Genomic DNA, 26,945 nt, shown 5'->3' with positions numbered 1-26,945 from the left:
CTTGGCGCGCTCTCAGCCACCGCTACGTGTCGCACTTTGGGCACTCCCTTCAGATTTTATTTTTTATTTTTCTGTACGTGTTTTCGGCTTTTTAGATGTTTTTTTTTCAGTTATTTTGGTTTTTCGCCGGTCTTTCCTAGCTTTTGGATATTTTTTTTATTTTTTCTCGTGAAAAAATAAGTTTTTTTTCTTCCACAAGAGACACGGTTTTGCTTCCGCGGGAGGCACTGGAAGGAAAAAATACATTTTTTTATTTCCAAGAGGCATGGCCGTGCCTCTCGAAAAAGGAATAAAAGCGGGTTTTCTTTTTTAGAGGCATGGCCGCGCCTCTCGAAAACGTAAAAAACACTTTTTTCTTTTCTTCCGTGAGTGTCACGATTCTGCTTCCGCGAGAGGCACGGCCGTGCTTCTCGAAAATGAAAAAAACACGTTTCCTTTTTTTCTTCTTTCACGAGAGGTATTGTTTTACTTTCGCGAGAGGCACGGCCGTATCTCCTCAAAACGAAAAAACGTGTTTTTATTTCTCCTTAGGCAAGAGGCACGGTTTTTTTTTTGTCTTTTTCGTGAAAAAGTTTGTTAAAACCTATCAACATGGAATCTAGTTTTGAAGATCTCGACCCGAGGAATCCAACGGTAAAAATGGTTCGAGATTTAGACGCATGGATTAAGAGAAAACATTTTGAATAATTAAATTTATGAAAAAAGAAAAAACACGCAGGCGGCAACAAGTGGCACATGCAATGCGCCATTTATTGCAACATGTGGAGGTGAAAGTGATTTTTGGAAGAGATTTCGAAGAAGTTGGACTCTTGATTTTCAAGGCCTTTCATGTTTGGACTTCCTTTACTCTACTTGGGCCGCAGGCCCGTTGACCTGATCGGCGAATTTAATGGGCCAATTTACGGACCAACTTCTGGCCCTGTCCGCCGTGCACCAACTACCCCGACTCCTTGGCTCCTTGCCTAAAAAAAAAAAAAACTACCCCGACTCCGCCGCCCTACCGGACCTGCTTTTCCGACGCCGGCGTGGATGGAGGCGGAGGCAGAAGAAGCGAAGGCGCCGCCGCGGATGAACCGCAGGCAGTGGAGAGCCGCGAGGGGGAACCGCGAGGACAAGTGGACGAGGAAGCGCCGCCTGCTGCTGGAGGCGACCGAGGAGAAACGCCGCGCGCAGCTGGCCGCAGAGGCGGCGGCGGACGCAGCGGCGGACGCGGCGGAACGTGAGGACGAGGAGGCCGCCGTGGCGATGCGGTACCGCGACGACTGGATTTGGACCTTCTCCAGCTTATGCGGCTCCTACGAGGAAGCCAGTAAGCATCCGTCTCCGATCCTCACTCCTCTGATCCAAGCCATCTCGATCCCTCTTCTTCTTCTTCTTCTTCGATTCCGCATATGACTAGGATTTATCATCAAATCATGGACGAATTGCTAACCTGATTCTGCAGCGTCCATAAAGCCAATGCGGTACACCGACGAGCCGCCACCGCCCTTCGCCGGCGTCGGTTATGCTAATGCCGTGGTCGTCTTCTCGGTGAAGGCGACACAATTAGATGATAGCCTGGATTGGCCGCTCGATGTATACGGCATCGTTGCCGCGCGGGATTCAATTGACCGCAATCGCAACCTCCTCTTCAACCGCACCAGAGACAATTGCCAGAGGCTCACCGCAGGGGTATGTGCATGTCTTCGTACATGAATTCTTATAATCTTCACACTCATAGGCATGCTATATATTGTTATGGCTGGTCACTGCTAATTTGCTATAGTATGCATATTTTTGTTGGTGATTCATAAGATATTTCAACTACCAATTCTAGACACCGCGGTTAGATCAACTGACGAACTTCTTTGAAATCGGTATCTTTCACATGATGACCAAACTCTCTTACTCCCTACTAGTTATAATTACTTTTGTTGTTCAAAATACAGTATTTTTGGTTGAATGGAACATCACAGATAGCTGAGCCTGTGCAAACATGCATGGAAGAGAATGGAAATGATATATGCATATCTGAAAGGAAAAAATTAGGTGTGATCGTAATGGGACTAACCAAGAGATACATCCGTATTTAGACAAATCTAAGAGAAGAATTTTGGGACGGAGGGAGTACTACATTAGTCTATGCTCATCCAGCAATGCTGTATACAGTGACTTAGTATGATAGATGTTGATAATAACTGAACTATCCAAGCACTACATGTACGGTGCTTGATCAAAAGTTATGACAGCACAATGCTGTATGTATTTGTGCTTTCCATGATGCATGGTAGTTTTCGATTTTTTTTAATTTACTGGAAGTACAATGCTGTATGGTACAATGACATACATAAGGAAGGTTCTTTTAGTATTAAGTATCTATGATGAAGCATTGTAGTTTGAGTTCGAGTCATGATGTTTTGAACATGTCCTGTATACACTGGAAACAAGGGGTACACTAGAAACAATCAAGCAAGAAGTATAGTTCAGAAATCAGCTTATTTCTGATACATTTCAAGCGCATAGGTGGATCTTTTCTTTCTTAAACTAGTGATAGAGGATCCAAGTCTATAATCAATAGCTACCAGAATTATTTGTGCCCGCCTATTTTATTCCTTTTCATGCAGACTGCAGAAAATATATGTTTTATTGTGGTATGCAATATGTACCATATAGAAAAATTGAGTGTACGGAGTGGGGCGTAACCAAACACAAGTGTAGCTATGTTTTCAAATAAGAGGCAACTAGTGTTGTTGCAATCAGACCTCGCCCCCAGCTTACCAGCCTTTTGGGCATGCCCTGGTTGTATTTGTAGCCTTTTTTGCAAATACAACAAGTGTAGCCTTTTTGTAACCAAACATAACATTTTTTGTATTTGTAGCGCATGAGGCAAACATGCCAAAATTCCCAGTATCTCAATCATGTGAATGTTTTTGCAACTAAATGTCCTATGTAAAAAGAGACAGCCCTCTTTATTTTTCTATCAGATTCGGTTTTGTTCCTTCTAAGTTCTAACAGAGATTAGATCCCTGGATGGTATGATTTTTGTTATCAGATTTGTTTTGGTTCCTTCCAAATTCTAAGACAGATTAGATCCTGGATGGTGTTATTTGTCGCTTTCAATCTAGTTTCTAGTTGCTTGCTATGTCCTGTCTGATTAATAACGATAGGCATCTGAGATACTTTATTGTTCCATAGGGATGATGATCAGTACAATTCATGTTAAATGTCTTCATTCTCACTATAGAACAGTGACAAGTGACATTTTACTGAATTTTCATGTTTGGTTATCTTATCCACTAGAAAGCCAAATTTGATTACTTTGAAACATCATAATGCAGGATGCCTCTCTATTGTTGACCGGTCCAAGTCGTGCTGTTGTGATCGTTGATCCTGTCAACTATGAGGTAGAACTAAAAGTGAAGGGTGACACGCCGTCTGAAGATAAACTCTTGAGCCTTCTAGTCATCGAGGACAAGTACTATCTTCCTGGTGATCGCCGCCAAGGAGTTCATTGCCACACCTACTCTTCTAAGCTAAGCACAGTGGAGGTGACGGTTGGCCATCTTGCAAAGACAGTGGAGGCTACTATCGCTGTGCAAGTTGTTGAGGGATCCTGGCCAACTGGCCATCACGGGCGATTTGCTGCACATATGGCCAGTCTCGATGATCTGGAGATGGTGCTACTTGATTCTCAGGATGGCATGGTACCTGTTACGAAAGATGGGGCAATTGAGTTTTCACGATGTGTTGTTTCTGTCGAAGCGGATGGAGAGCTGACACTTGGTGTGGATGTCTGGCAAGGTGATGACAAGGCTGTCAAATATCAAGTAAGATTTGTACCTGGAAAAGCAGGTAGAAGTGAGGATATTTGTGATGTTGGGTTTTGTAAGATGCGATTCACTGTTGCTTGGTCGCTTCTTTTGAACTGGTGACATGTAGTAAATCAGTTTGGCATATGTGGCGTTGTTTATGTGTTATGATCTAATTTGTGACCTTAAACGTGTACTTTTGTTACTTTGCTATGAATGTTGTAGAGAATACCTCTCTGGAAACTAGCTAAGGGCGCGCTTGGATTGTCGTTTTCCCATCCAAATACCAGTGTAAATTACGGAGCCGCATTTTATTCCAAACCGAGCGCTTGGATCATCGTTTATTTCCCTGTTCCACCTGTAAATTTTACAGGCCCAGCGAGGTATTTGGGCTGTTTACACCTGTAAGCTTTACACGCCAGGCGAGATCAGGAAACAAAAACAACAGAGCGGCTGAGTCGGCCGCCCCCTGCGCCATATGGATTTATCATTACAGGTGGAAAAATTAATCCGGTCGTATTTTACATGGGTCCAGTAATATACAACTGTAGTTAGAAACCGTTGTAAATTTTTTACATGGTTTCCAATCAGGGCCTAAGGGTCTATTTGAAAAGCAGGAAATTTTGGAGCAAATGGTAAGTGAGTTTTGTCGAGTTAGTATACCGGACGACGAGTTTGAGCTATGCGACATTCTCATTCATGCAACTGGCAGGTCTAAATCTTAGCAAACTGAGATGCACTTTATACAGAAGAAAAGGTTGTACAAAGCATTAATGTTGAGTGGAATAGGCAAGGCCTGAAACATAGTCCCCATTTGTACTGTTATATGTAGAATCAAAGCCAAATCCTCTCAAGTTGCTCAAAGAATGTGTTCTGCTACGGTTTACTCCCTCCTAGCAGTAGTAGGACAAAGCCTCTTTTCCTAAACTTTAGCATCCTGCAGCGGTTCCAGGCCAGTATCTAGTGCGACTCCAGAAGTAGGACAGGGCATTCTCTTGCAGCATCAAGCGTGTCTGAAGAAGAAGCGAGCATCGTAGTTTAGTAGCAGTAGCATTCTCTTGCAGGATCAAGCATGTCAGAGGAAGCGAGCATCATAGTTCAGCAGCAGTAGCATTCTCTTGCAGCATCAAGCATGTCAGAGGAAGCGAGCATCGTAGTTCAGCAGCAGCAGCATTCTCTTGCAGCATCAAGCATGTCAGAGGAAGCGACATCTTAGTTCAGCAGCAGCAGCATTCTCTTGCAGCATCAAGCATGTCAGAGGAAGCGAGCATCGTAGTTCAGCAGCAGCAGCATTCTCTTGCAGCATCAAGCATGTCAGAGGAAGCGACATCGTAGTTTAGCAGCAGCAGCATTCTCTTGCAGCATCAAACATGTCAGAGGAAGCGAGCATCGTAGTTCAGCAGCAGCAGCATTCTCTTGCAGCATCAAGCATGTCAGAAGAACTCAGCATCATAGTTCAGCAGCAATAGCTCCCCTCCGGGTGTACCCACAGCGTCTATGAAACAGGTAATCCCAAGAGCTGCCAGCCATGCATCAATTTGTGCCTCGCCTTGCTCAGCTTCCAGCATCTGTGCACGCCTGAGAACCCATGATGACATATGGCTCCAGCAAAAGATGCGCTTCCACATCAAACTGGAGAGCACTGTATTGATGCCGTTGTCCATGTTGTAGCACACTAGCCACCTGATGGACCTGAATCTGGAGGCCTCTGAGAACACCAACGTGCAGGCGTGCAACATCCTCCGTTGCAGGACACCATATCCCAGCGCATTGAAGTTGACAAGCTCATTGTAGGCAGCGCGGAACGTAAAGTGCCCTACAGTTGTGCCCCAACTGCAGCACACACAAGACACAAATTATGAGACCTTAGTAAGAAAATTTTGCATACTGGAGTAGTAAATATAAACTGCAGGTGCACATTGCACGAATTACTTCACTATTCTAATTGCAGGCTTTATAGACAAGAGTTACGCCTGAACTTACTGTGGCCCATCCGGCATCCTCGTATGACTACCCCTGAGCCTGAGCCGTATGGGGTTGAAGTTGGCAGGGACTGGTTGGTCATAGAACTGAAACCATACGCCTTGGCCGTTCCTGACTGCAACCTGATACTCGTCTCGGTCGCGGAACAGCAGCCCTACTTCTTCATCTCTCCCGGGAAGGCGCAGAATCACAATATGGTAACTCTCATGTATTGGCGTGGTTGGTGATCCTCGAATGATTCTTGGGGATAGATTTCTCTTGCGCCGATCTCTAGCCCTCATCAGTCGCCTGTACGTCTTCGATGTGGTGCCAGCCACACACAAATTGAAGACAGTAACCTCCTGGAAACACACAAAATGAACGCAGTAACTTATATTTATTCGGTCATTCGTCTCTGTAACATAACAGAAACATGATGCATGCTGGCTTGTCTAGCTTTGCAAACATGAAGCAAGGTATTAACATAACAGAAACATGATGCATGCTGGCTTGTCTGGGTTTACAAACATGAAGCAAGGCATTCCTACTCTGATCTACTAGTATTAACAGCATCCCTTGCCATTTTCGCTGTCACATGCATGATGAAGTCTGGCTGTTCCATTCGAGTCAACCAATTTCAGCGACAGGCACATAAACACGTACGCATTCACCTAGCTAGCTACATGAGTCGACGGAAGCAGCAAATCAATGGGAATGGGAGTTCCATTCGAGTCAACCGATTTCAAGGACAGGCACAGAAGCACGCATGGACCTAGCTAGCTACATGAGTCGATTTGCAGACGGCAGCAACAAATCAATGGAATTATTTCTACTGCGCGCCGCGCCGCTCTGACTGAAACAAACCCCCGGCCGGGAACTCAGGAACCGCCGACCAAATCAACCCGGCCGTAGGTATCTGCGCTACGGACCTGCGGTACAGCAAGCGAGCAAGCTAGGGGAAGGCAGGCAGCATGCTGGCGGCCGGAGAAGCGACCGAGAACCACCGGAAACAATCAAACAACTCACAACACGCCGCCAAACCAAATCGACCCCTGCTCTGCCGGAGTACACGGAGACGAGCGAGCGATGTAGGGGGGCAAGCAGAGAGGACGCACCGCACCATGCGGGAGGAGAAGCGATCGAGAACGTACCTCCATGTTGACGGGTGGTGCTAGGAGGGGAGCAAGGTTGGCCATGGCGGACGCGGCGGCGGGCGGGGGGCTTGCTTGGGACCTGAGGGTCGGCCGGGCCGGGAGGGGAGGAGAAGGCGGACGCGGGATGGGGGCAATGTGGGATGAAATGAACTGTGACCTGCAGCAAGGAGGAACTTGATCGATCGATCATATGGGGAATTTGAGGGACGCATATAATCGATCGATTTGCACGCACAGCAACCCGGCCGTCCGGGGAGCGCGTAGCTAGCTAGGCAAGGCTTGCAGGCCTAGCTTTCTAGCTAGCTAGGTAGCGCCTCCACTTTGGATTAGTAGTCGGGATGTGCTACGCCAACTCCACGGCGGCCCTGGATCCCATTCCCAGGGCGAGTTGGTCGTCAAGGGCTGGGGCGGGATGGAGGACGCCATGGCGAGAGGCGTTGGGCGGGTTGGAAATTAATTAGCTAGGGGGGCGCCGGAGTTAGGTGGGGCGCGCGGGCCCTCCCGCGGTGGCAGGCTCGGGCCGAACCGGTGGTGTGCAGGAGGCGGGGAAAGGGGGGCGGCGGCGGCGGCAATGTTATGGAGGTGGGCTGGGCAACGATAGAGGAATAGAGAAGGGAAGGGAGGAACGTGCCGCCGCCGGTCGTCATGGTGTGGGAGCCACCGCCTTGCAGGTGGAGCCCATCACATCCTTGTCTCTCCTTTATACAACGACGGATACCACTGGCTTTCTTAATTACTCCCTCTTAATAAAGAAATATAACGGCATTTAGATCACTACTTTAGTGATATGAACACTTCTATAATTCTTTACAAAAGGGAGTACTTGTAATACTCCGAGTGAAAATCAATCGAGCTATATTAATTAAAGAGAGACGCTATTAGTTTTTTAACATAAATTTTATCCATCAAACAATTAACATATCGTTTACAATGAGGGAAAGAATAAAGTCAGAAAATAGAGTACTAGAGTTCAGAAGAACAAGAAACAAAAGAAAGTTTAGCTAAGCTATGAGTAACCACATTAGCTTCTCTGCAATAATAACCGTAGTCAATACTGGCAAAATCCATATTGAGCTGAATACATTCTATTATTATTGCCACATTAGTACTCATATATATAATCATGTGCCCGTGTAACAACCTCCACCACAAGTATGCTATCTGATTCGATGTATAACTTATCGCATCCAATTCTCCATGCTAAGCATAGGCCATTCCGAATAGCAATCAGCTCTGCTGATTCTGCACTGCGAACATGGGTAGAACCCAAGTTGCTGCCGAAATAAAATTTCCTGTATGGTCTCTCACCACCGCCATTGTAGCGTGAGAGTGTTTCCCCACGAAATGATGCATCCACATTAATCTTAACAGTACCTTCGATCAGCTTCTTCCACGTATGAATCTTCTTTCGAACCGGATGTTTTGGTGTTGCAGCTCTGACGAAGTTTGTTGCCAAAACTTGATTGAAACAACTGATCGATCTAGCTCCTGTATCGCCTCTCCTTTGCCTACTTTAGCACCGCCGCCACCAAGATTTTTCAGCAGGATTTCCCTTTTTTTAGACAACAACATGATTTCTAAAGTAACCGACCCCGACATGTCTTGCGCTACTGCCTCATCTGTAGCAATTTTCAGCCCAAGCTCGGCTCAAACCTTGCACTACCGAGGACAACAGAAAGGAACGTGTTGAATGTCATCAATCCCAGTCTTGCAAATTGGACATTGCAGAAGGACTGAAATGTGTCTTCCGACTATGACTCCTAGGCATGGTAGTATACCCCTGAGCACCTGCCATCTTGCAAACTAACTTTCTCCACTCTTACACCGGAGGAGTACGAAACACGGCAGCCCAGTGACTATATGGCCCACCTCCCAATATCACCATATTCCTTGGACAACCCGCATGCCAAGAAAAAATTACTATACAATGGAGTGTATAGACTATTTTGCCCCCGGGTTTGCTTTTGAGGAAATGCTGGGTAGTTACGCGCATGCAAAGTACTCCTCTCTCCATCTCTCAGGATGCAGGCTCGGTAGATCTATCTGCATGCAACTCTCTCTCTCTCTCTCTCTCTCTCTCTCCTGTTTTGCATGCATGCGACGCGACTCTCTCTCTCTATCTCTATCTCTCTGTGCAAGCATGCCTTAAGCATGGTTAATAATATAGACGGTTGATGGCTAACATGTTGCCATGTCATCTATAGCCAATGTAATAGTCAACATGTATAGTAATGGGCTACAAGAAAGTACTACTACATTTTGCCACATGACCCACCATACACTCCCACATACTACCTCCGTCCTGGTTTATTAGTCCCCTATGTAATTTATGCATGATACTAGTATATGATACTCCCCACTACGAGTAGCCTTATACGCATACAAACATGGACCGAAGGGAGTACGAAGCTTTATCAGATTTTGTTTCATGTATGTATCCTGACTCCAAGGTTGCCCCGTTACAAAATTCCATCAAATACAAAGGAAAACTAACACGCATGCTGATGCATCTCAATGATTCATAGATCATAGCCAATATTTAGTTCACAACTAAAGAAAAAGTTGTGAGAGTGTGTACACAAAGAAACCTACTGATGGGGTCTCTATGACTTAAACCCTAAACCCTAAACAAGATTTAATTTCCTGGCTAGGTAGAACCTGTCGAAGGAAAGAAGCCTGACACCTCGGATCATATGATGCTTTTGTGCAGTTCCACTAAAATCGAGCTGAGCATCCCTGTTGGCAAAGATATTGAAGAAGTGTGATTAGAATAATAGTAGTGGCACTAGTTCATGAGACATAAACTCATCACCGAAGCCGGTAGAAGTAGAGAAAGAGCCACATGGAGATGGAGCTACGTGGGGAGCTACGACAATGGAGCAAGCCGGCTCCAAAAGGAAGTTGTACCAGGGACGTCGGGGTGTAGCTAGAAGGCCGGTGGGAGGCGGCATCAGCCCATACCGCGGGGACCCCTGGTCGGCACACCCCGACAGTGGGTTTTCTTCCTCATCGCTGTCGATCGCGTCTATGCAGAACATCGTTTGCTTCCCCCGGCGACGGGGTTAGGCCGGATCTGTGACCAGCGGTGTGGCCACCATCATTCTATGCTTGTGAAGAAAGCAACCCAAGCAAGCAGGCTTGTATCTTAGGCTCCTGCTATTGTATATATAGTGGAGCGGTTTTGTTTTTCTCTCCACATCAACCTTTTTATATTGCGTACGTGTCATTGAAGACTGAAATGATGGTTGCTTGTCCGACTAACTTACTATGTGATTTGACTGCTCCTGAATGGTCCCCTTCTATGACCGTTCCTGAGTCTCACTTGTACTTATCTCTATTTTCTTGCATGACAGGTAGACATGATGCACATAAAGGAATTTTGCTATTGCACGTTGTTACGTAGCTACTCCCTCCTTTCGGTTCACTACTTAGTACTCCCTCCGTCCTGGTTTATTGGTCCCCTTTGTACTCAATTCATGGTCTCGTTTTCCTCAAGAAATTGTCTTTACCAACGTATTAATATCGGGAATGCATGCGTGAACAACGAATGATTAAACCTTGCATGCAATGTTTTGACAAAGCATTTACATATGAATGTGTGAATGTAAGGGACTACAACCTTGTGCATGCATGCAACAGTCACACGTACACATGCACGCAAAAATGCGCGCGACGCCCTAATGCATGCATGTCCGAGCACACGACGGAACATACATGGTCATGCTCAAGTGCTCAACTTACACTTGCATGCGCACACATACTCAACTAGCGTGAGCTAGTGACCGTATAAACACCGAAAAATGTATATATTTCTCGCAATGAGCATATTATGAAGTCCACTGACCATATTTTTACCAATATACAGTGATAGCCAGTGTATTTATCTCGTTTCAAATTAAGCCATATTAACCGAAAGTATGGACTAGCATTACTTTGTTGTGTCCCGTCAACTTGCAGAACGAGGAGAAGCTTGCACGTGGTGGCTCGCAGGACAAAGGAGAAACTTTTGACTAATGCAAGCACTCCCTCGCTCAGGCGGTGGACGTGCAACAGTTAATTCGGTGTCTGATTGTCAGAAGCATACACTGTTCTAGTACCATCATTGTTCGACTTTCCGAAGAGGCGAAGAGCCAAGTGCAAAGTTTACTACAGTAGTGCTCTGAGTAGTATTACACTAGTGCACTACTTACTATACAGGTACTACTAGGAATCGCATGGTGGAGCATCTGCACTCTTATTTTATTTTAATCTGTGATAAAAAAAATCTTGAACACATTTGCTTCTCTTCGAGAGTTCTCGCATGTGATAATGAAATTTGATTGCATGGAACAGTCACCACAATTCTCGCTTAATTCTGGCTCCTATCCTGTTAGAAATAGGAGCGCTCAGTAATATTTTATCTTTTTTTGTTATTTAGCATGTTAACAGGTCAGCAACCCCTGCGGCACATCTTTGTGCGAACCGTGCTTGCTACGCTTTGAATGTGACCGAGAGCTGGCTTGATGAAATACCCCGCTTCCTTCTTTTTTTGCGGGGTACCTCGCTTCCTAGTGACCAGTCTCTTGGCTGATTGTCCTAAGAATGCTTATACTCATTTACCCGCAAAAAAGATTAAGCCATATTAACCGAATAGGAGACAATATGGACTAGTACTACTCCCTCCTTTCTGGTTTATAAGGCTCAATTTCAAAATCTCTCCAACCAAGATAGATGGTGAGTGGTGGAAATTTCGTAGTTCGCACAAGTACTTAATTAGTACGCTCGTTTTTCTCAAAAAGTCATGTTTACTGATGCATTAATTACAGCGAATGCATGCATGACCACTAAATTTCAACGAACTTCTACATGCATTAGCGAGTTTTCTCTTGATACTACTCCCTCCGTCCCCAAATATAAGTCTTTCTAGAGATTCCAACAAGTGACTACATACGGAGCAAAATGAGTGAATCTAGACTCTAGAATATGTCTACATACATCCGTATGTTGTCCATTTGAAATATCTAAAAAGACTTCTATTTAGGAATGGAGGGAGTACTTGCATCAGGTGATTTAATGCACCTCGAAATCCAAACATGTGATGGTAGTAGTAGAATTGAGACTTATAAAACGGAAAAAATGATTTTTTTAGATGAGCCCTATAAACCAAAAAGGAGGGAGTACTTTGGTGTGCCCCGTCAACTCGCAAAACGAGGAGAAGCTTGTAGGACAAGGTGAAGCGCTTACGCCCTCTCCGTCTAGTACCTCAAGCGCGGTGGCTCGCTGGACGAGGAGAAACTTTTGACTAATGCAACCTACCCTCGCCCAGGCGATGGACGTGCAACAGTTCATTCGGTGCAGTAGTACCATCATTGTTCGACTTTCCGAAGAGGCGAAGAGCCAAGCGCAAGGTTTAGTAGTACGAGTAGTACAATACTACTATCATACAGGTACTAGGAACCGCATGGTGGAGCATTTGTACTCTTATTTTATTTTAATCTCTGATAATGTACACATTTATTCGGGAGAAGTGCGGAAAACAGCAGCCCATTAGTACTATTAAAAACATTGAACATGTAATGATGACATCGATCAACCATGCTCGAATATATCTTGGCCTCCATGCGACACGTAGCCCGTCTGTGTTCTCGTTCCTTGTCTCTCTCAAGGAGCGGCGGGTTGGCCATTTTGTCGTCAACTGAGATCGGTTTGCTCACACTCCAGTCCCACATGTTAGTGATATACCAAGATGAAGTGCGTTGACCAACAGGCCATACACAGACTCGGTTTTGCACCTTCATACGTAGTACAATTAGTATGAGCGGATTCAAAGAAGAGCGTATTGATGGTTGCTTCTCCCAGCAACTTAAAGTGGGAAAGGTGGGGCTTATGATTTGACTGCTTACTACTCACTATTAGTGCGGGGCAACGACCGGGCTGAGTCTCCCATATGGTTGTGCCCTCTAATTTGGTGCATGGCACATGGACTCAGATGCTGAATGGCTTCTGGCAATGCTATACCAAGCTTCCAGCATTTGTTTACATAATTGACGTATACAAATAATTTTCAAGCGACATGAAATTATACAATGCTCTGAAGCTTTTAGCTTTTGTTTTGCGTGTCTTGCCATCTGGAAGGTTGTCTCGTTATAACATCAATCAAATACTAGAAAGGAAACTAACATCCATGCTCTTTCGGAAAAATAAAAAACTAACGGAAAACTCAAAACGGTGCCCGGGCTCATCTGCTCCCTCTCAGCAAAAAATTCAAAAAAAATACTAGAAAAATTCAAAAAATTCCAAACTTTTTTGTGGTGGTAGATAATTTGACGCGTGAAGTGCGCCCCAAAATTCAATTCATTTGGACATCTGAGCAGCTCTCGGCAAAAAAGACAAATCGGGTCAAAACAGTGCGTGAACAGTATACATTTTTACAGACCCTGATTTTGTCTTTTTTGCCGAGAGCTGCTGAGATGCTCAAATGAGCTGATTTTTGGGGCGCACCTCACGCGTCAAATTATCTACTACCACAAAAAAATTGGAATTTTTTGAATTTTTCTAGTATTTTTTTTGAATTTTTTTCTAAGCGTGGGTGCAGATGAGCCCTGGTGCAGATTAGCCGCACTCAAAACTAACTTCCTTGCTAATGCATCTCAATGATTAGCAGATCAGAGCTAATATTTGAAGGAAACATGCCCTAGAGGCAATAATAAAGTTGTTATTTTATATTTTCTTATATCATGATAAATGTTTATTATTCATGCTAGAATTGTATTAACCGGAAACTTGATACATGTGTGGATACATAGACAAACCACAGTGTCCCTAGTAAGCCTCTACTAGAGTAGCTCGTTAATCAAAGATGGTTAAGTTTCGTAACCATAGACATATGTTGTCATTTGATCAACGGGATCACATCATTAGGAGAATGATGTGATGGACATGACCTATAGATTAGCTGTGACAGCCTGATTTTTTGGCCCTTTCTTTTTCTTTTGTTTTTCTGAGGTTTTTGCTTGAGTTTTCTTTTTCCGTGGCTTTGTGGTTTGGAAACTGAAGAAGATACCCTCTTCTTTATTTCCAGAGTAGCTTGTCATTCCCAAATCCTTCCCTAGACCCTGTCATTTTAATCCTAGCCCAAATCCCAATATTCTTTTTATTGGGAATGTTACTTTTCTATTAAAGGAGTAACTCAAATTGCCCTAGGTTGTGAAGCAACCTATATTTCCATCACTCCTAAAATTCCCAAATAATTCTCATAATTTTTTTGGGTCATGTCTTGCTCAAACATGGCAAAACTTTTCATTGCCATGTTCAAAAATAATCCTCCAATAATTCATTTCCTATTCTGCCCTAAATGGCACATTGTGAAGTAAGTGCTATTTTCCTTTGCCCAATTAACCTGAAACTCCTTGGACACCTTTTCATGTCCATATAATCCCCACATGCTAAAATGAAACCTCAGTTGCCTAGTAATTATTTAATCATTATTTTCCAAAGTTTCTGTCCAGAAAGAAGCTTTGTGAAGGAGGTACAAGCTATACGTGTCCAAATGAGTTGCCATTTTGCATGATCCTTAGTATCATCATATCATAGACCTCCACCAAAGTAGAGCTCATGTAATGCCTCCAAGTGAGCTCATAATCAATTCTTAGATTCTGCCCAAAATTTCAGTTTGTGAAGTAAGTATATTTTATCTTGCTCCATTATGGCTGTAAATTTTTCTAGGCCTTCTATTAGCCATATAACCTCTCTCCACCCATTTTGGGCATATTTCATCAAGCCATTATTCCTCTAGAATTTTTGCAAGTTTTTGCCCAGAGGAGATGTTTGTGAAGCAAGTACCATTTTGGCTTGGCCAATCGGTATGATACTTTTTGAGCATCTTCATGAGACCAAATGACCCTACCTTGCCCAAATTGAGCTTAAGTTGACACTCCATGTGAGTGCATCTTGTTGATCTAGTTTCTGGACCATTTTGGTCAGTTGTGAAGCAACTGCATTAAATCTTGGTCCATTTCTTCCCAAACTCCCCAGGACTGTAGTCCTTCCTAGCCTAAACACCCCAGACATAACATTTGACCCATAGCATCTCTCTATTGATCACACTTAGTTGATCAAGTTTACTGTAGTAAACTTCAGAGGTTGCTTACATTTAACCAGAGAAGTTTTCACCAAGTTACCACCTCAGTTGCAACCTACTCAGGAAGGACTCCAGCCCAGACATCATTTCGCATAGCTTGTGACACTATGTGCACCAGTGCACGCGGTGACCACCGTTTTGGCATGCCATGAGCGTGTCCAGAACGTCGCTTTGATCGGGCCCCTCCTCCTCTCGTCGTCTTAGCACGCGTAAGCATGTCTCTTGGCTTCATATCGTCGTCGCTGTTCCTCTGGACCCCTCTCCCCCTCCGGCAGATTGCTCACCGACGCTCGCCGCCGCGTGCCCACGGGCGAACAGTGGCCATTTGGCTCTATTCGTCGCCGTCTTCTTCTTCCCCGTGCTTCGTGGGCTCCCTCTGCCCCGCGGTCTCCTATCTGTGTTCCCTCGTCGCCTTCCCCAGAGCTCGAGCACGCGCACACGCGTCCGCGGCGCCGGCCACGCGTCCGCGGCAACGCCAGCGCGACACTCCCGCTCCCGCCTATATAAAGGCCAGCTAATCCCTCCCGAGCACACCATTCGCCTCACCACTCTCCCAGAGCCTCGCTCGACCACTCCACCGAACCCGAGAAGCTCTCTGTGCTCGACATCGCCGTCATGGCTGCCGCGGCCTCCCTCCTAAATTAGCTAGAGTCCGAGCCTCCCTATCCCTCTTTCCATCTCCAGTAGACAACCCAGAGCATCCTGTACCTCCCCACGTCTTCTCCTACTCCTCCGGTGGCCTGGAGTGCCAAGTCCATCTTCACCATGGCCGCCGTCCGCTGTGGCCAGTGCCTCGCCCAACCCCAAGCTCCTCGGCGGCTGTGTCCTGTCTGGATGGATCCGCCTTGTCATGCTGATCACTCAAGTGTCTGGATGGATCCGCCTTGTCGCGCTGATCACGGTCGGCGCCAGCTGTGCCTTGGCCAGGCGCGGGCACGAGCAAGGAGAGGAAGGAGATGACGCCCTCCCTGCCAGCTGGCCGCGGGCCCCGTTCGTCAGTCCCTCAGCCCGTTGACCCGTCCCTGCTGACGTGGACTAGTGGAAAGGTATTCCGCGGAATACGTTTTCGCTCACCGAAAGTGGATTGCGTTGAATGCGCTTTCTGTTTTTCCAGTCGAGGGTCTGTTTGTGATGATTTTGTTACAAATAGGCCTCTGGCAGAAAAAGTATCATAACTTCTTGATCCTAACTCCAAATAAGGTGAATCCAAAGCCCACTTCTTCGTTTCGTCGAGCCTGTTCTGTTGCTCACACTTCCACCATGTGTTAATATTCTAGAAATGACCTTTTTGCCCTTGCACGTAAACAGCCCCTCCGAGAGAGAACTGTTTCCGGCAAATCTTTCCGCGGATTCATCACACTTCTCCCCGGTGCCTTCTTCATCCCCAGGCAAGACACAATACCCAATTGCATGATAGTCATGCAGTAGACATGGTTTTCAAGTTGAATCTTTATTAAATGTTTGCTTGTTGAAAAGATGGTTATCGTTGTTTCGGTAATGCTTCTGGGTTAGTGCTTACTTTCTTGCTAGGTTGTTATGCACCTGGTTATCATGCTCTGCTAGTTGCTAGTATTCCTTTCATATGCCTATGCTTGCTAGTAGTACATGTTGATGTTAGTAATCGTTTTCGGTGCATGACTATCGTCTGTTCTGAGTGCCGTCGTATGCATGTTCCATTGCATTCAGTTGGTTAAATGCTTGCATGGTAGCATTATTGATATGTTCTTGCATGATATTTATTGTTGATGCTAGTGGTCATGCTAGTTTTCTATGAGTAGTGTTGTACTTGTGATATTCATGCACGTCATTATGCCATGCTCAGTTGGATATGATTCATTGTGGGTATGGTTGATAGTTATGTTGTACCCTCATGCTCATATTGATATCATGCTCATGCATTGTAATTGCATCATGTTATTTTATCATGGCTCAGCATATTTGCATTCAAGTTTAACAGGATTAAATTGAACTTGAACAATTGTTGGCTGAGTCATGGTGCCACCATATCGAGCTGACCAGTGCAACCACACTTACCTTTATGGGAGGGTCCTAACTGGGTCTATTGTTGTGCCTCTCGCCGGTGCCTCCAATGAGGGAAGGTTATGCGCGGGCGCTACCCTGATCAGGTAGGACGGCATAAGCCTTGTGAGCCCGAGTTTGGTTATGTGCACTTGTCCCCATTTGGGACCGTTTTGCCACGAGGTGGCCGTTTTGCCATGACGGTGGCCGTTGCTGTCTGGGGTAGACATGGGGCCACCCATGACTTAGAGTGAGTCGGAGTGGCCGGGAGAGTGTCATGGCAGTAGGACGGTTTTGTCGGAATGCTGTTGGTCCACCCGAATGGGAGTGCGAGGCCATGGGTTCGGTGGTGTGGGTACAGTGTGCTAACCTCTGCAGAGTGTGTGTTAAGTATATCGATAGCCATGCCCGCGGATAAGGGCCCTGTTCGTGTCGGTCACACTGTGGGTCAACAGTAATAATAATAATGATGTTCTTAATAACAACCCCGGTTCGATGATGAGATAAGTTGGTTATGTGATCCGTGAATGATCACTGTTTGGTTATGAGGTAACCCGTTGAACCAAGAGTGGTTCCATTTGTGATTCGTGAGTGATCACCGTGGTATCGAGGATACCGACTTGTTGGATATTCGTGAAGTTTTACGAGAATCGTGGGTAAAGATCAAGCTCCTTGTGGTCATTTAATGATTACTACGGTATTGTTTATACCAAGCTTGATTTGATCCTAAGATGATCGTGTGATGTCCGAGGTTGGTAAGTGATGCATGTGTTGGTTCCGAGGTAACCCGAGCAGAACAAGTGGTGCATATAGTGTCATCATGTTGCATGCTAGTATCGTTAGATTCATATGTTCATGCCATGCTCATATTGTGATAGTTATATCATGTTCATGTTCATGCTATGTTGTTCTGATGATCTCATGATAATCACCGCTTAACCTGTAATTACCATGCTTTTGTTTGCCTCGAATGCTTCTGGATTATTGTGAGCTTGCAAGTACATTCAGTGTACTGACCTGGCGTGTTATGCCAGTTTGTAGGTCAAGCCGGATTTGATTGCTTATTTGCCGTGGATTCTTTGTTTGCAAGCTAGGATAAGCGTTCCAGCCAGAGTCCCTGCATAGTGGAGTTCACCACTGTCGTTGTTGTTCTGCTGTTAGAGTTATTCCGCTGCTTCGAGTTGTTCTGCTGCTTGCATAGAGCAACAGTGGTAGGCGTAGTGTCGCCGTGCCGATGTAACCCCTTGTACCCAAATAGATTGCAATAAATAGCTGGTTTGTTCTATGCTAAGAAGTGCCGTATTCTAGAAGACTTCATCTCGATCTCTAGGCTGGAATATGGGGTGTTCAATTTTTCTCTGAGCCGGGGTGCCACAGGCTTGCTATCAGAGCAGGTCTGGCTGTAGGATGCCCTAGACCACGTGAACGTTAGAAAGCGGTAGTATAGACCCTAGTTGGTTTGTTGCACTTGATTGCTGCATTTGTTTGTCGCATAGCATGCATATAGATTATTATTTTGTCACTAAAGGTTAATCTTGTGAGTGTAGGTGGCATCATTTTCGATCCACCGCCTGCACCCTTCTTCTTAGAATGCCTGCTCTTTGGTGTTTGGCATTATCTCTGTCCCAGCAGAGTGATGCCCTGGTACCCAGTGTTCCAGACACCATTTGCAGGAGTTATGCTTAGGTATCGCGTATATTTTCCTGCCATCCACCCATATTATTTCGGTGATAGACTTGTCTCTATCCCGAATCGTGCCCTCCATCTCGTCCCCTTGGCAACCCTTGCTGATCTTTGTTATAAAAAAAGGGCAATGCCATTAAACCTAGTCTTCCATAGTTATCTTGCCCAGTCATTCTATTCTTTGGACGTGTACAAATCCCTTTCGTACACTTGATGATGATGTGGTCGTGAATTTTGTGTCCCGCTACTTGATTGTCAAGTCCATTCTCACCTGTGTATTAATCCAGATCCAACCAGTGTTCAGCCAGTGCTTGGTGTAGCTTCGGTTACGCCAAGTCCTTCCCACACATGGAGATAATTTTCGTGCACACCGCCATAGCATATTAGAGTGTAATACCGGAGTTTCCACGAGATTTGTGTGCTTAGGTGTGCATGCATATTATTGTGTGAGTAACAGTAATATGTGATGATTGCTTGATTAATTATATTAGTAGTATGCTTGTGTGTTTTTGTTTTCGTCGTTTCTTTTGTTCCTTCCTTTGGGCCTTTGGTGTTACATATTTTTCCCCTATTAAAGTTGCTCGTCAGCTGACACCGGACCCGAAGAGTCAGCAAGGAATGCGTATATTTGGAAATTCAGCTAAACCAAATGGAATTATCAGTAGACTGCAGTGAGATTGAGAATATCTCGACTGAATGCAAAAGAAATCCTGGATGGACTGTTAGTATCAAGTTTGCATTAGCATGCACTCCTTGCGACAGTATGGAACTCTCAGACGACTACATTGAGATTGGGGACATCTGATCATGATACAGAATAATCAAGTTTGTCTCAATGTGCACTCATAGCAGAAATGATCAAATCAGCAAGAAGATAAATTGTGTGCAAATTTGACAGAATATTATCAAAGGTATGGCTCAGATACAAGTTTAATTTTTCATTGAGGATGATTTTGGAACCTGATGTACCTGGAAGCAAGCAAAAATATGGCATATACTCAAAAAGGAGGATAGTCCTGCAAAACCCCGTTTCATACAAGAAATCAATAGCAAAAATATTAAGATGGTTATATATGTGGAAATCGGTCCGCATATCACAATGAGGAGCTTCTGGTGTAAGCAACCCACTTTTCCTTCGCAAGCTACCAGAGAAGCTTTCAAGGTAAGATTCATCTATCTTCCTCAGTACGATACATGGATGAATTCCCGTGTGATGTACCCTATCTTCTTCAATAAGCAACCGCAAAAGCTTTCGGCATAAGGTACCGAGTTTCCCCCCCAGCAAAGTCTTTAAGGGGGTAAGCTTCTGAAGCACGATACCCAGTCTTCTTCAGCAAGCTGTCCGATGAAAGTTTCGAGCACAAGCCAGCCAATCTTCCTCAGTAAGACATTGGTACAAGGTAGTACGCTGCGAATTGACGGCATATGGCAGTGAATCCCAAGAATCAGATCCGCAATAGTTTGGTCCGAAGCAAGAATCAGTCAGAGCACCCGTTTGCCTCGGAATCAGGTCCTCATATATATGCAATGAGCATACCACCAAGATCTTACAAGTCACTCGAACGAGGATCTGACAACCACGAGATGATTGTTCAGAGAAGAAAGCCAGTATACATCATAGTGTGACAAAGGAGTATGAGTATTGACGACATCAATGAGCTCAGTACAAGTACCTATGAATCTGGGAAATGATCCTGATGAGCCCTCATCTCCTTTTTCTCCATGACAGCACCACGTCAGTGACCTGAGCTATTTTTAGCTATCCGGGGTGGATGCCGATTTTTATTTCTCTCTTCAACGACTGTCACGAGTTCTGAGCTGCTTTTTGGACGTCTCATACAACTATTGAGTTTCTTTTCGTGACAGTAGCCCTATAGATGTCTTTTGACTATTTTAGGGAGCTGCCACCTTCTTCTCATCGACCCGGTCTCATGCTCTGAGCTGCTTTTCGGCCGTCCTGAGCCGTGGTTGAGTTATTTCAGTAATATCCCAGATCTGAGTTGTAAAGACCGTTCTGGTGGCTACTGATTTATTTGCCGATTTCTTGCAAGGGTTCGGATGATCATTTTCATGCAGTCAGAACTTGAGAGGTGTTGAACCTGCTTTAATGGGTTACCCTGTCAGAAAAATGAGGATAAGCTATGATTGCCAAAAAATTGTACCCAATAGAAACTATGGTCATACGAAGAAGCAATATGCCCCAGCTCTTTCAGCCAAGGATCCAGACCAAGAAAACAATAATGAAGGAGCAAGACCGGTAATGCAGGTATGAAAATTGTTGCACGACCCCATGGTGCAGATACCCCGGATAGTCTAAGTCAGTATTGATCCACATGGATATGCCTACAGCATGAGTAATCAATACGAGGAATAACAATCTCAAAGCATGAGTCCTCACTTATGTGAATCATCATGGATAGCCTATCGTGAACAAAATTTTTCCGTCAGAACCACCGTCAGTCAGGTCTGAGGATATTATCATGTAAGGTCATACCCCTTATGCTGGCCGCGAAAAGAGACAGTCAAATATTTGGTACGGATCCGATACCCAAGATAGTGGAACCAGTTAAGATGATTCAGAAACTTCCGCGATGAGTCAGAATCCGCCAGGAAACGGTTATGCTTCAACTCACTGTTTGGAACCCAAAGGACATGCATTTAGTCGAGAAACCCAATGCAATGAGTCAGAGTTTGGGTGTTCATCAGAAAAATCTGATCACCACTTCAGGAAAGGTTGTCAGTACCGGATGACACACTCAGCGGAAATCACTCTTGGATTTGTGAGACAGACATATATTTCAGTCGTGAAAATCAATCACAGTCAGCTAAGTCAGCAGATCTAAAATGAAATTGGCGCCAGTATAAACATGAACCAGAAAGGTAAGATCTGTCAGAATGTGGATATAGTAAAGCAAACCACCCAGATCCAGTCAGATAAAATTTAGTGGGAACAACAATAAAGGAAAAAGGATACCTGAGTTGGAAACGGTTTCCTTAAGTTAGTATATTCATACTTGTTCCCTGAGCAACCAAATCTCGAGGACAAGATTTCTTTAAGGGGGTAAGGTTTGTGAAAGCCTGATTTTTTGGCCCTTTCTTTTTCTTTTGTTTTTTCGAGGTTTTTTCTTGAGTTTTCTTTTTCCGTGGCTTTGTGGTTTGGAAACTGAAGAAGATGCCCTCTTCTTTGTTTCCAGAGTGGCTTGTCATTCCTAAATCATTCCTTAGACCCTGTCATTTTCATCCTAGCCCAAATCCCAATATTCTTTTTATTGGGAATGTTCCTTTTCTATTAAAGGAATAACTCAAATTGCCCTAGGTTGTGAAGCAACCTATATTTCTATCACTCCTAAAATTCCCAAATAATTATAATAAATTGTTTGGGTCATATCTTGCTCAAATATGGCAACAGTTTTCATTGCCATGTTCAAAAATAACCCTCCAATAATTCATTTCCTATTCTGCCCTAAATGGCACATTGTGAAGCAAGTGCTATTTTACTTTTCCCAATTAACTTCAAACTTCTTGTACACCTTTTCATGTCCATGTAATTGCCACATGCCAAAATGCAACCTCATTTGCCTAGTAATTATTTAATTATGATTTGCCAAAGTTTTTGTCCAGAAAGAAGCTTTGTGAAGGAGGTACAAGCTAGGCATATCCAAATGATTTACCAATTTGCATGATCCTTCGTATCATCATATCATAGCCCTCCACCAAAGTAGAGCTCATGTCATGCCTCCAAGTGAGGTCATCTTTAATTCTTAGATTCTGCCCAAAATTTCAGTTTGTGAAGAAAGTATATTTTATCTTGCTCCATTATGGCTGCAAATTTTTCTAGGCCTTCTATCAGCCATATGACCTCTCTCCACCCATTTTGGGCATATTTCATCAAGCCATTATTCCTCTAGAATTTTTGCAAGTTTCTGTCCAGAGGAGATGTTTGTGAAGCAAGTACAATTTTGGCTTGGCCAATTGGTATGATACTTTTTGAGCATCTTCATGAGACCAAATGACCCTGCCTTGGCGAAATTGAGCTCAAGTTGACACTCCATGTGAGTGCATCTTGTTGATCTAGTTTCTGGACCATTTTGGTCAGTTGTGAAGCAACTGCATTAAATCTTGGTCCATTTCTTCCCAAACTCCCCAGGACTGTAGTCCTTCCTAGCCTAAACACCCCAGACATAACATTTGACCCATAGCATCTCTCTGTTGATCACACTTAGTTAATCAAGTTTACTGCAGTAAACTTCAGAGGTTGCTTACCATTTAACCAGAGAAGTTTTCACCAAGTTACCACCTCAGTTGCAACTTACCCAGGAAGGACTCCACCCCAGACATCATTTGGCATAGCTTGTGGCACTGTGTGCACCAGTCACTACAAAAAAAAGACACATTCATGGCATTTTGGGCCGAATGGAATTTTTTTGTCATACATATGACACTTCTATGACGATAATTGTGACAAAACTCGGTATCATCATAGATGTGGTGGGCTCCTACTTCCATGACAAAAAATCATGACAGAAAATGGGCTTTCGTCCTGGGCGGGCAGGAGATGCAGCTGCATGACATTCTTTGGGCCATCCATGATGGAAAAAACCGTGGTAGAAGCGAGGGGGAGGAAAATTTTGGGGAGTTGCCGGTTACGATGGGAGGTCGGGGGCCGAGCGATGCGCGTTTCTCTCGTACATGTACGCACGTGTGTGCGAGGCGTTGGCTCTAACTGAACCCAAGCGAGCTGTTGGGCTCTAACTGAACCCGAGCGATTGCATTGCAGGCTACACATTACTGAACCCAATCAATCGATCGATGGCTGTTAACTGAATCCGATCGAGCGATTTCTTCGCTACTGCTGCTAACTGAAGCCGATCGATTGGATGAACAGTGAGCATTGCAAGGGGGGGGGGGTTGGATGAACAGTGAGTGGTGGCGTTGCCTCTGGATGAACAGGACCCTGTGGTGTGGAGGGCTGGAAGAAAAGTAGACGGTGGAGGGGTGCCCGTGGAGGGGTGGTTGAACAGGACCCCGTGGTGTGGAGGGCTGGATGAATAGTAGACGGTGGAGGGGTGGTTGAACAGTAGCCAGTGGAGTAGTGCACGGTGGAGGCTGGATGAACAGGAGCCCATGGAGGCTGGAGGAGGTCGACGGTAGCCCGTGGAGGCTGGAGGAGGTCGATGGTGGAGATGAACAGTATCCCGTGGAGTCCCGTTTTGCGGTACACCACACCCCTCCCGATGAACAAGACCCCCGTTTCGACCGTAGCGCTCCAACACAAGTCCGTTTCGTCCGTTTTGCGGTATGCCACACCCCTCCCAGTCAACAAGACCCCCGTTTCGACCGTAGGAGGTCCGTTTTGTCCGTTTTGCGGTACGCCAAACCCCTCCCGATCAACAGGACCCCTGTTTCGACCGTAGGAGGTCCATTTCCTCCGTTTTGCGGTACGCCACACCCCTCCCGATCAACAGGATCCCGTTCCAAACGTAGGAGGTCTGTTTCCTTTGTTGTGCAGTACGCCAGGCCTCGTTTCCATTGCCTGTTCCGTCCAAGCCCTCCCGATGAACATGACCACACATTCCATTCCGACCCAGCCGGTTGGCTCCCACGTGTTCTGTTGCCTCCCGATGAACACGACGCATTCCGTTGCCTCCCCATGAACACGACGCATTCCGTTGCCTCCCCATGAACACGAAGACGACGCTGTTTCTCTGTTCCGACCCAGCCATGTACACGAGCCCTGGCCGTACATATGCGCGAGTAGGCGTTCGAGACCCCGCCCGCATGTACACGTACGTGGCCGTATTTTCTTTCTTTCACCCTGGCCGCTGTACGTACGTGTACATGCTATGTGCGCGCCTCTACTACAACACGTGCGTGCCTCTACATCGACCAGTATGTATGTACACGTTCGCGACCAAGATGACAATGCTACGTATGCTTCGACCAGGTGGGTCCTAACTGTCAGGCACTTCCTTGCCTGCGAAGATGTAGCTGGTGGGTCCCAGCAGTCAGGGGGGCAAATCATTTTGTTTTTTCCCGAACGCACTTCCTTGCGTGCGAGGTGTAGCTGGTGGGTCCCAGCAGTCAGGGGGGCAAATGTTTTTTTTTGCCCGGACGCACTATCTTGCGTGCGAAGATGAAGCTGGTGGGTCCCAGCAGTCAGGGGGAAACATTTTTCTGCAAAATACAGTGGCCTGTCCGGTGGATCCCAGCTGTCAGGTGGAGGAATCATTATTTTCCGTGTAATAAGGAGGCACTTCCTTGCTGCAGCTGTGGACCCAACTGTCAGCCTCTCCATGTACAGTCCACGTCCGATGGAAGTCATTCCTTGACCACATTGACCAGGCCGGGCCGAGAGCACCACGGCGGTGGACGACGACAAGGCCTAGGAAGGGGACGACGCAGAGCCGGGAAAGATGCGGTAGTGGAAGCCCGTGCGGAGAGGAGTACGAGGGTTCACTTGTTCAGCTGCGATGTGAGGCTAAAGTCGCCGCAGGGCCTTGCCAGCGGTGGGAATAGTAGGGGGCGGTGAGGCCTCTGCGGCAGCACAGCCAGCCAGAGGAGGCAGGAGGATGCGACATGACCGGCGCTGCTTTGGGAGGCTGGAGCAAGAAGACCAGAGGTTGAAGAAGCACTACGGCCGTTGGATGGACATCGTACGGTCATTGGAGCTAGAATCGTTCATATTGACTAAGTTGACAAAGCCCTCCGTCCCCGTCAACTTAGTTGGCCCACAAGTCATCCTCCCACTATGGTGGGTCCCAGCTAGCAGGGGGGGTGAGGGAGTCCTAGATAAGGGGGTATCCAGACAGCCGGACTGTATACATCGTCCGGACTATTGAAGCGTGAAGATACAAGAATCAGGACTTCGGCCCGTGTTCGGATGGGACTCTCCTTGGCGTGGAAGGCAAGCTTGGCGATCCGGATATTGTGTTTCCTTCCTTGTAACCGACTCCATGTAAACCCTAGCCCTCTCCGGTGTCTATATAAACTGGAGAGGATGGTCCTTAGAAGGCCGATCACATTTACAATCATACCATCATAGGCTAGCTCTTAGGGTTTAGCCTCTACGATCTTGTGGTAGATCTACTCTTGTACTACTCATATCTTCAATATTAATCAAGCAGAAAGTAGGGTTTTACCTCCATCGAGAGGGCCCGAACCTGGGTAAACATCTGTGTCCCTTGCTTCTTGTTACCATGAGCCTAGACACACAGATCGGGACCCCCTACCCGAGATCCGCCGGTTTTGACACCGACAGGGGGTATTCATTTTTTTGTGCCTAATAAGGAGGCACTTCCTTGCGTGCAAAGATATAGCTGGTGGGTCCGACATGTCAGCAGGGGGAACATTTTTTTCGTGAAATACAGAAGCCCTTCCGGTGGGTCCCAACTGTCAGGTGGAGGAATCATTATTTTGCGCGTACATTTCATGGCCAATGGATGTCGTTCATTGACCATGTTGACCAGGCCGCGCCGAGAGCACCATGGCGGTGGACAACAGCGAGGCCTAGGAAGGGAACGACACAGAGCCAGGGAAGACTCGGAAATGGTTGCCCACACGGTGGGGAGTACGAGGGTTTACTGGTCCGGCTGCCGTCCCTGGAAAATAACAGGAGGTGTGGGTGAGTAGAGGAATGGCCTGGTCAGCAATGAAGTAGGGTGGGGCGGTGCGGCCTGTGCGGCAGCACAACCGACCACGGGAGGCGGGAGCAGGCAGTCCCACCGGAGCTGGTTTGGGCGGCTGGAGCAAGAAGATCAGATATTGAAGAAGCAGCACGGCCGTTGGATTAACATCCAATGGTCACTGCTGCTAGAATTGTTTGTGGACTAAGTTGATAAAGCCAAAGTACACGTCAACCTAGTAGACCCATAAGTCAGCCTCCAAATCTGTCCCAAACAGCATACAGCCCGAAATTTCTAGCCAGATTCAAATTAATTTTAAATCTAAATATACCTTAATTTAAATTCAATGAAATTTTACCCGCACAAAAACAATGAAATTTAAAATATCAAAATCCTAAAGAAAACAGTATTTTGGAACTAATTGCCTGTTTGTTGTATTTTTTCATTTTATATCCCATTTATTATTACTTATAGCCCATTTATTATTACTTATAGCCCATTTATGATTACTTATAGCCCATTTTCTGGGCAAAATGCATCCCTCCTCGTCTTGAAAGATTTCCGGCCCAGCAGGGCGTAGAAATCAAGTAGGCCTATG

General features: G+C 45.7%; 1 protein-coding gene across 1 annotated transcript; it reads left to right on the top strand.

The window, feature by feature from the left end:
* The first annotated feature begins 988 nt into the window (after nt 1–988).
* Nucleotides 989–4,067, top strand: LOC119368451. The gene is made up of 3 exons (XM_037633708.1): nt 989–1,309; nt 1,445–1,671; nt 3,318–4,067. Exons 1-3 carry the CDS (start codon nt 1,030–1,032, stop codon nt 3,909–3,911), a joined length of 1,101 nt encoding a protein of 366 aa, XP_037489605.1. The 5' UTR covers nt 989–1,029; the 3' UTR covers nt 3,912–4,067.
* Nucleotides 4,068–26,945: the final 22,878 nt, after the last annotated feature.

This window comes from Triticum dicoccoides, chromosome 2B, assembly GCF_002162155.2.
Source record: "Triticum dicoccoides isolate Atlit2015 ecotype Zavitan chromosome 2B, WEW_v2.0, whole genome shotgun sequence".
NCBI classification, from domain to species: Eukaryota; Viridiplantae; Streptophyta; class Magnoliopsida; order Poales; family Poaceae; genus Triticum; species Triticum dicoccoides.
The sequence above is the reverse complement of the archived record's forward strand: the minus strand, read 5'-3'. Positions and strand labels throughout refer to the sequence as shown.

What these genes read in the sequence shown, in the direction of transcription:
- LOC119368451 (XM_037633708.1), top strand. Translation starts at nt 1,030, where the DNA reads ATGGAGGCGGAGGCAGAAGAAGCGAAGGCGCCGCCGCGGATGAACCGC. An exon ending in CGGCTCCTACGAGGAAGCCA is followed by an intron (nt 1,310 to 1,444) that starts GTAAGCATCCGT and finishes CTGATTCTGCAG; the next exon opens with CGTCCATAAAGCCAATGCGG. An exon ending in GCCAGAGGCTCACCGCAGGG is followed by an intron (nt 1,672 to 3,317) that starts GTATGTGCATGT and finishes ATCATAATGCAG; the next exon opens with GATGCCTCTCTATTGTTGAC.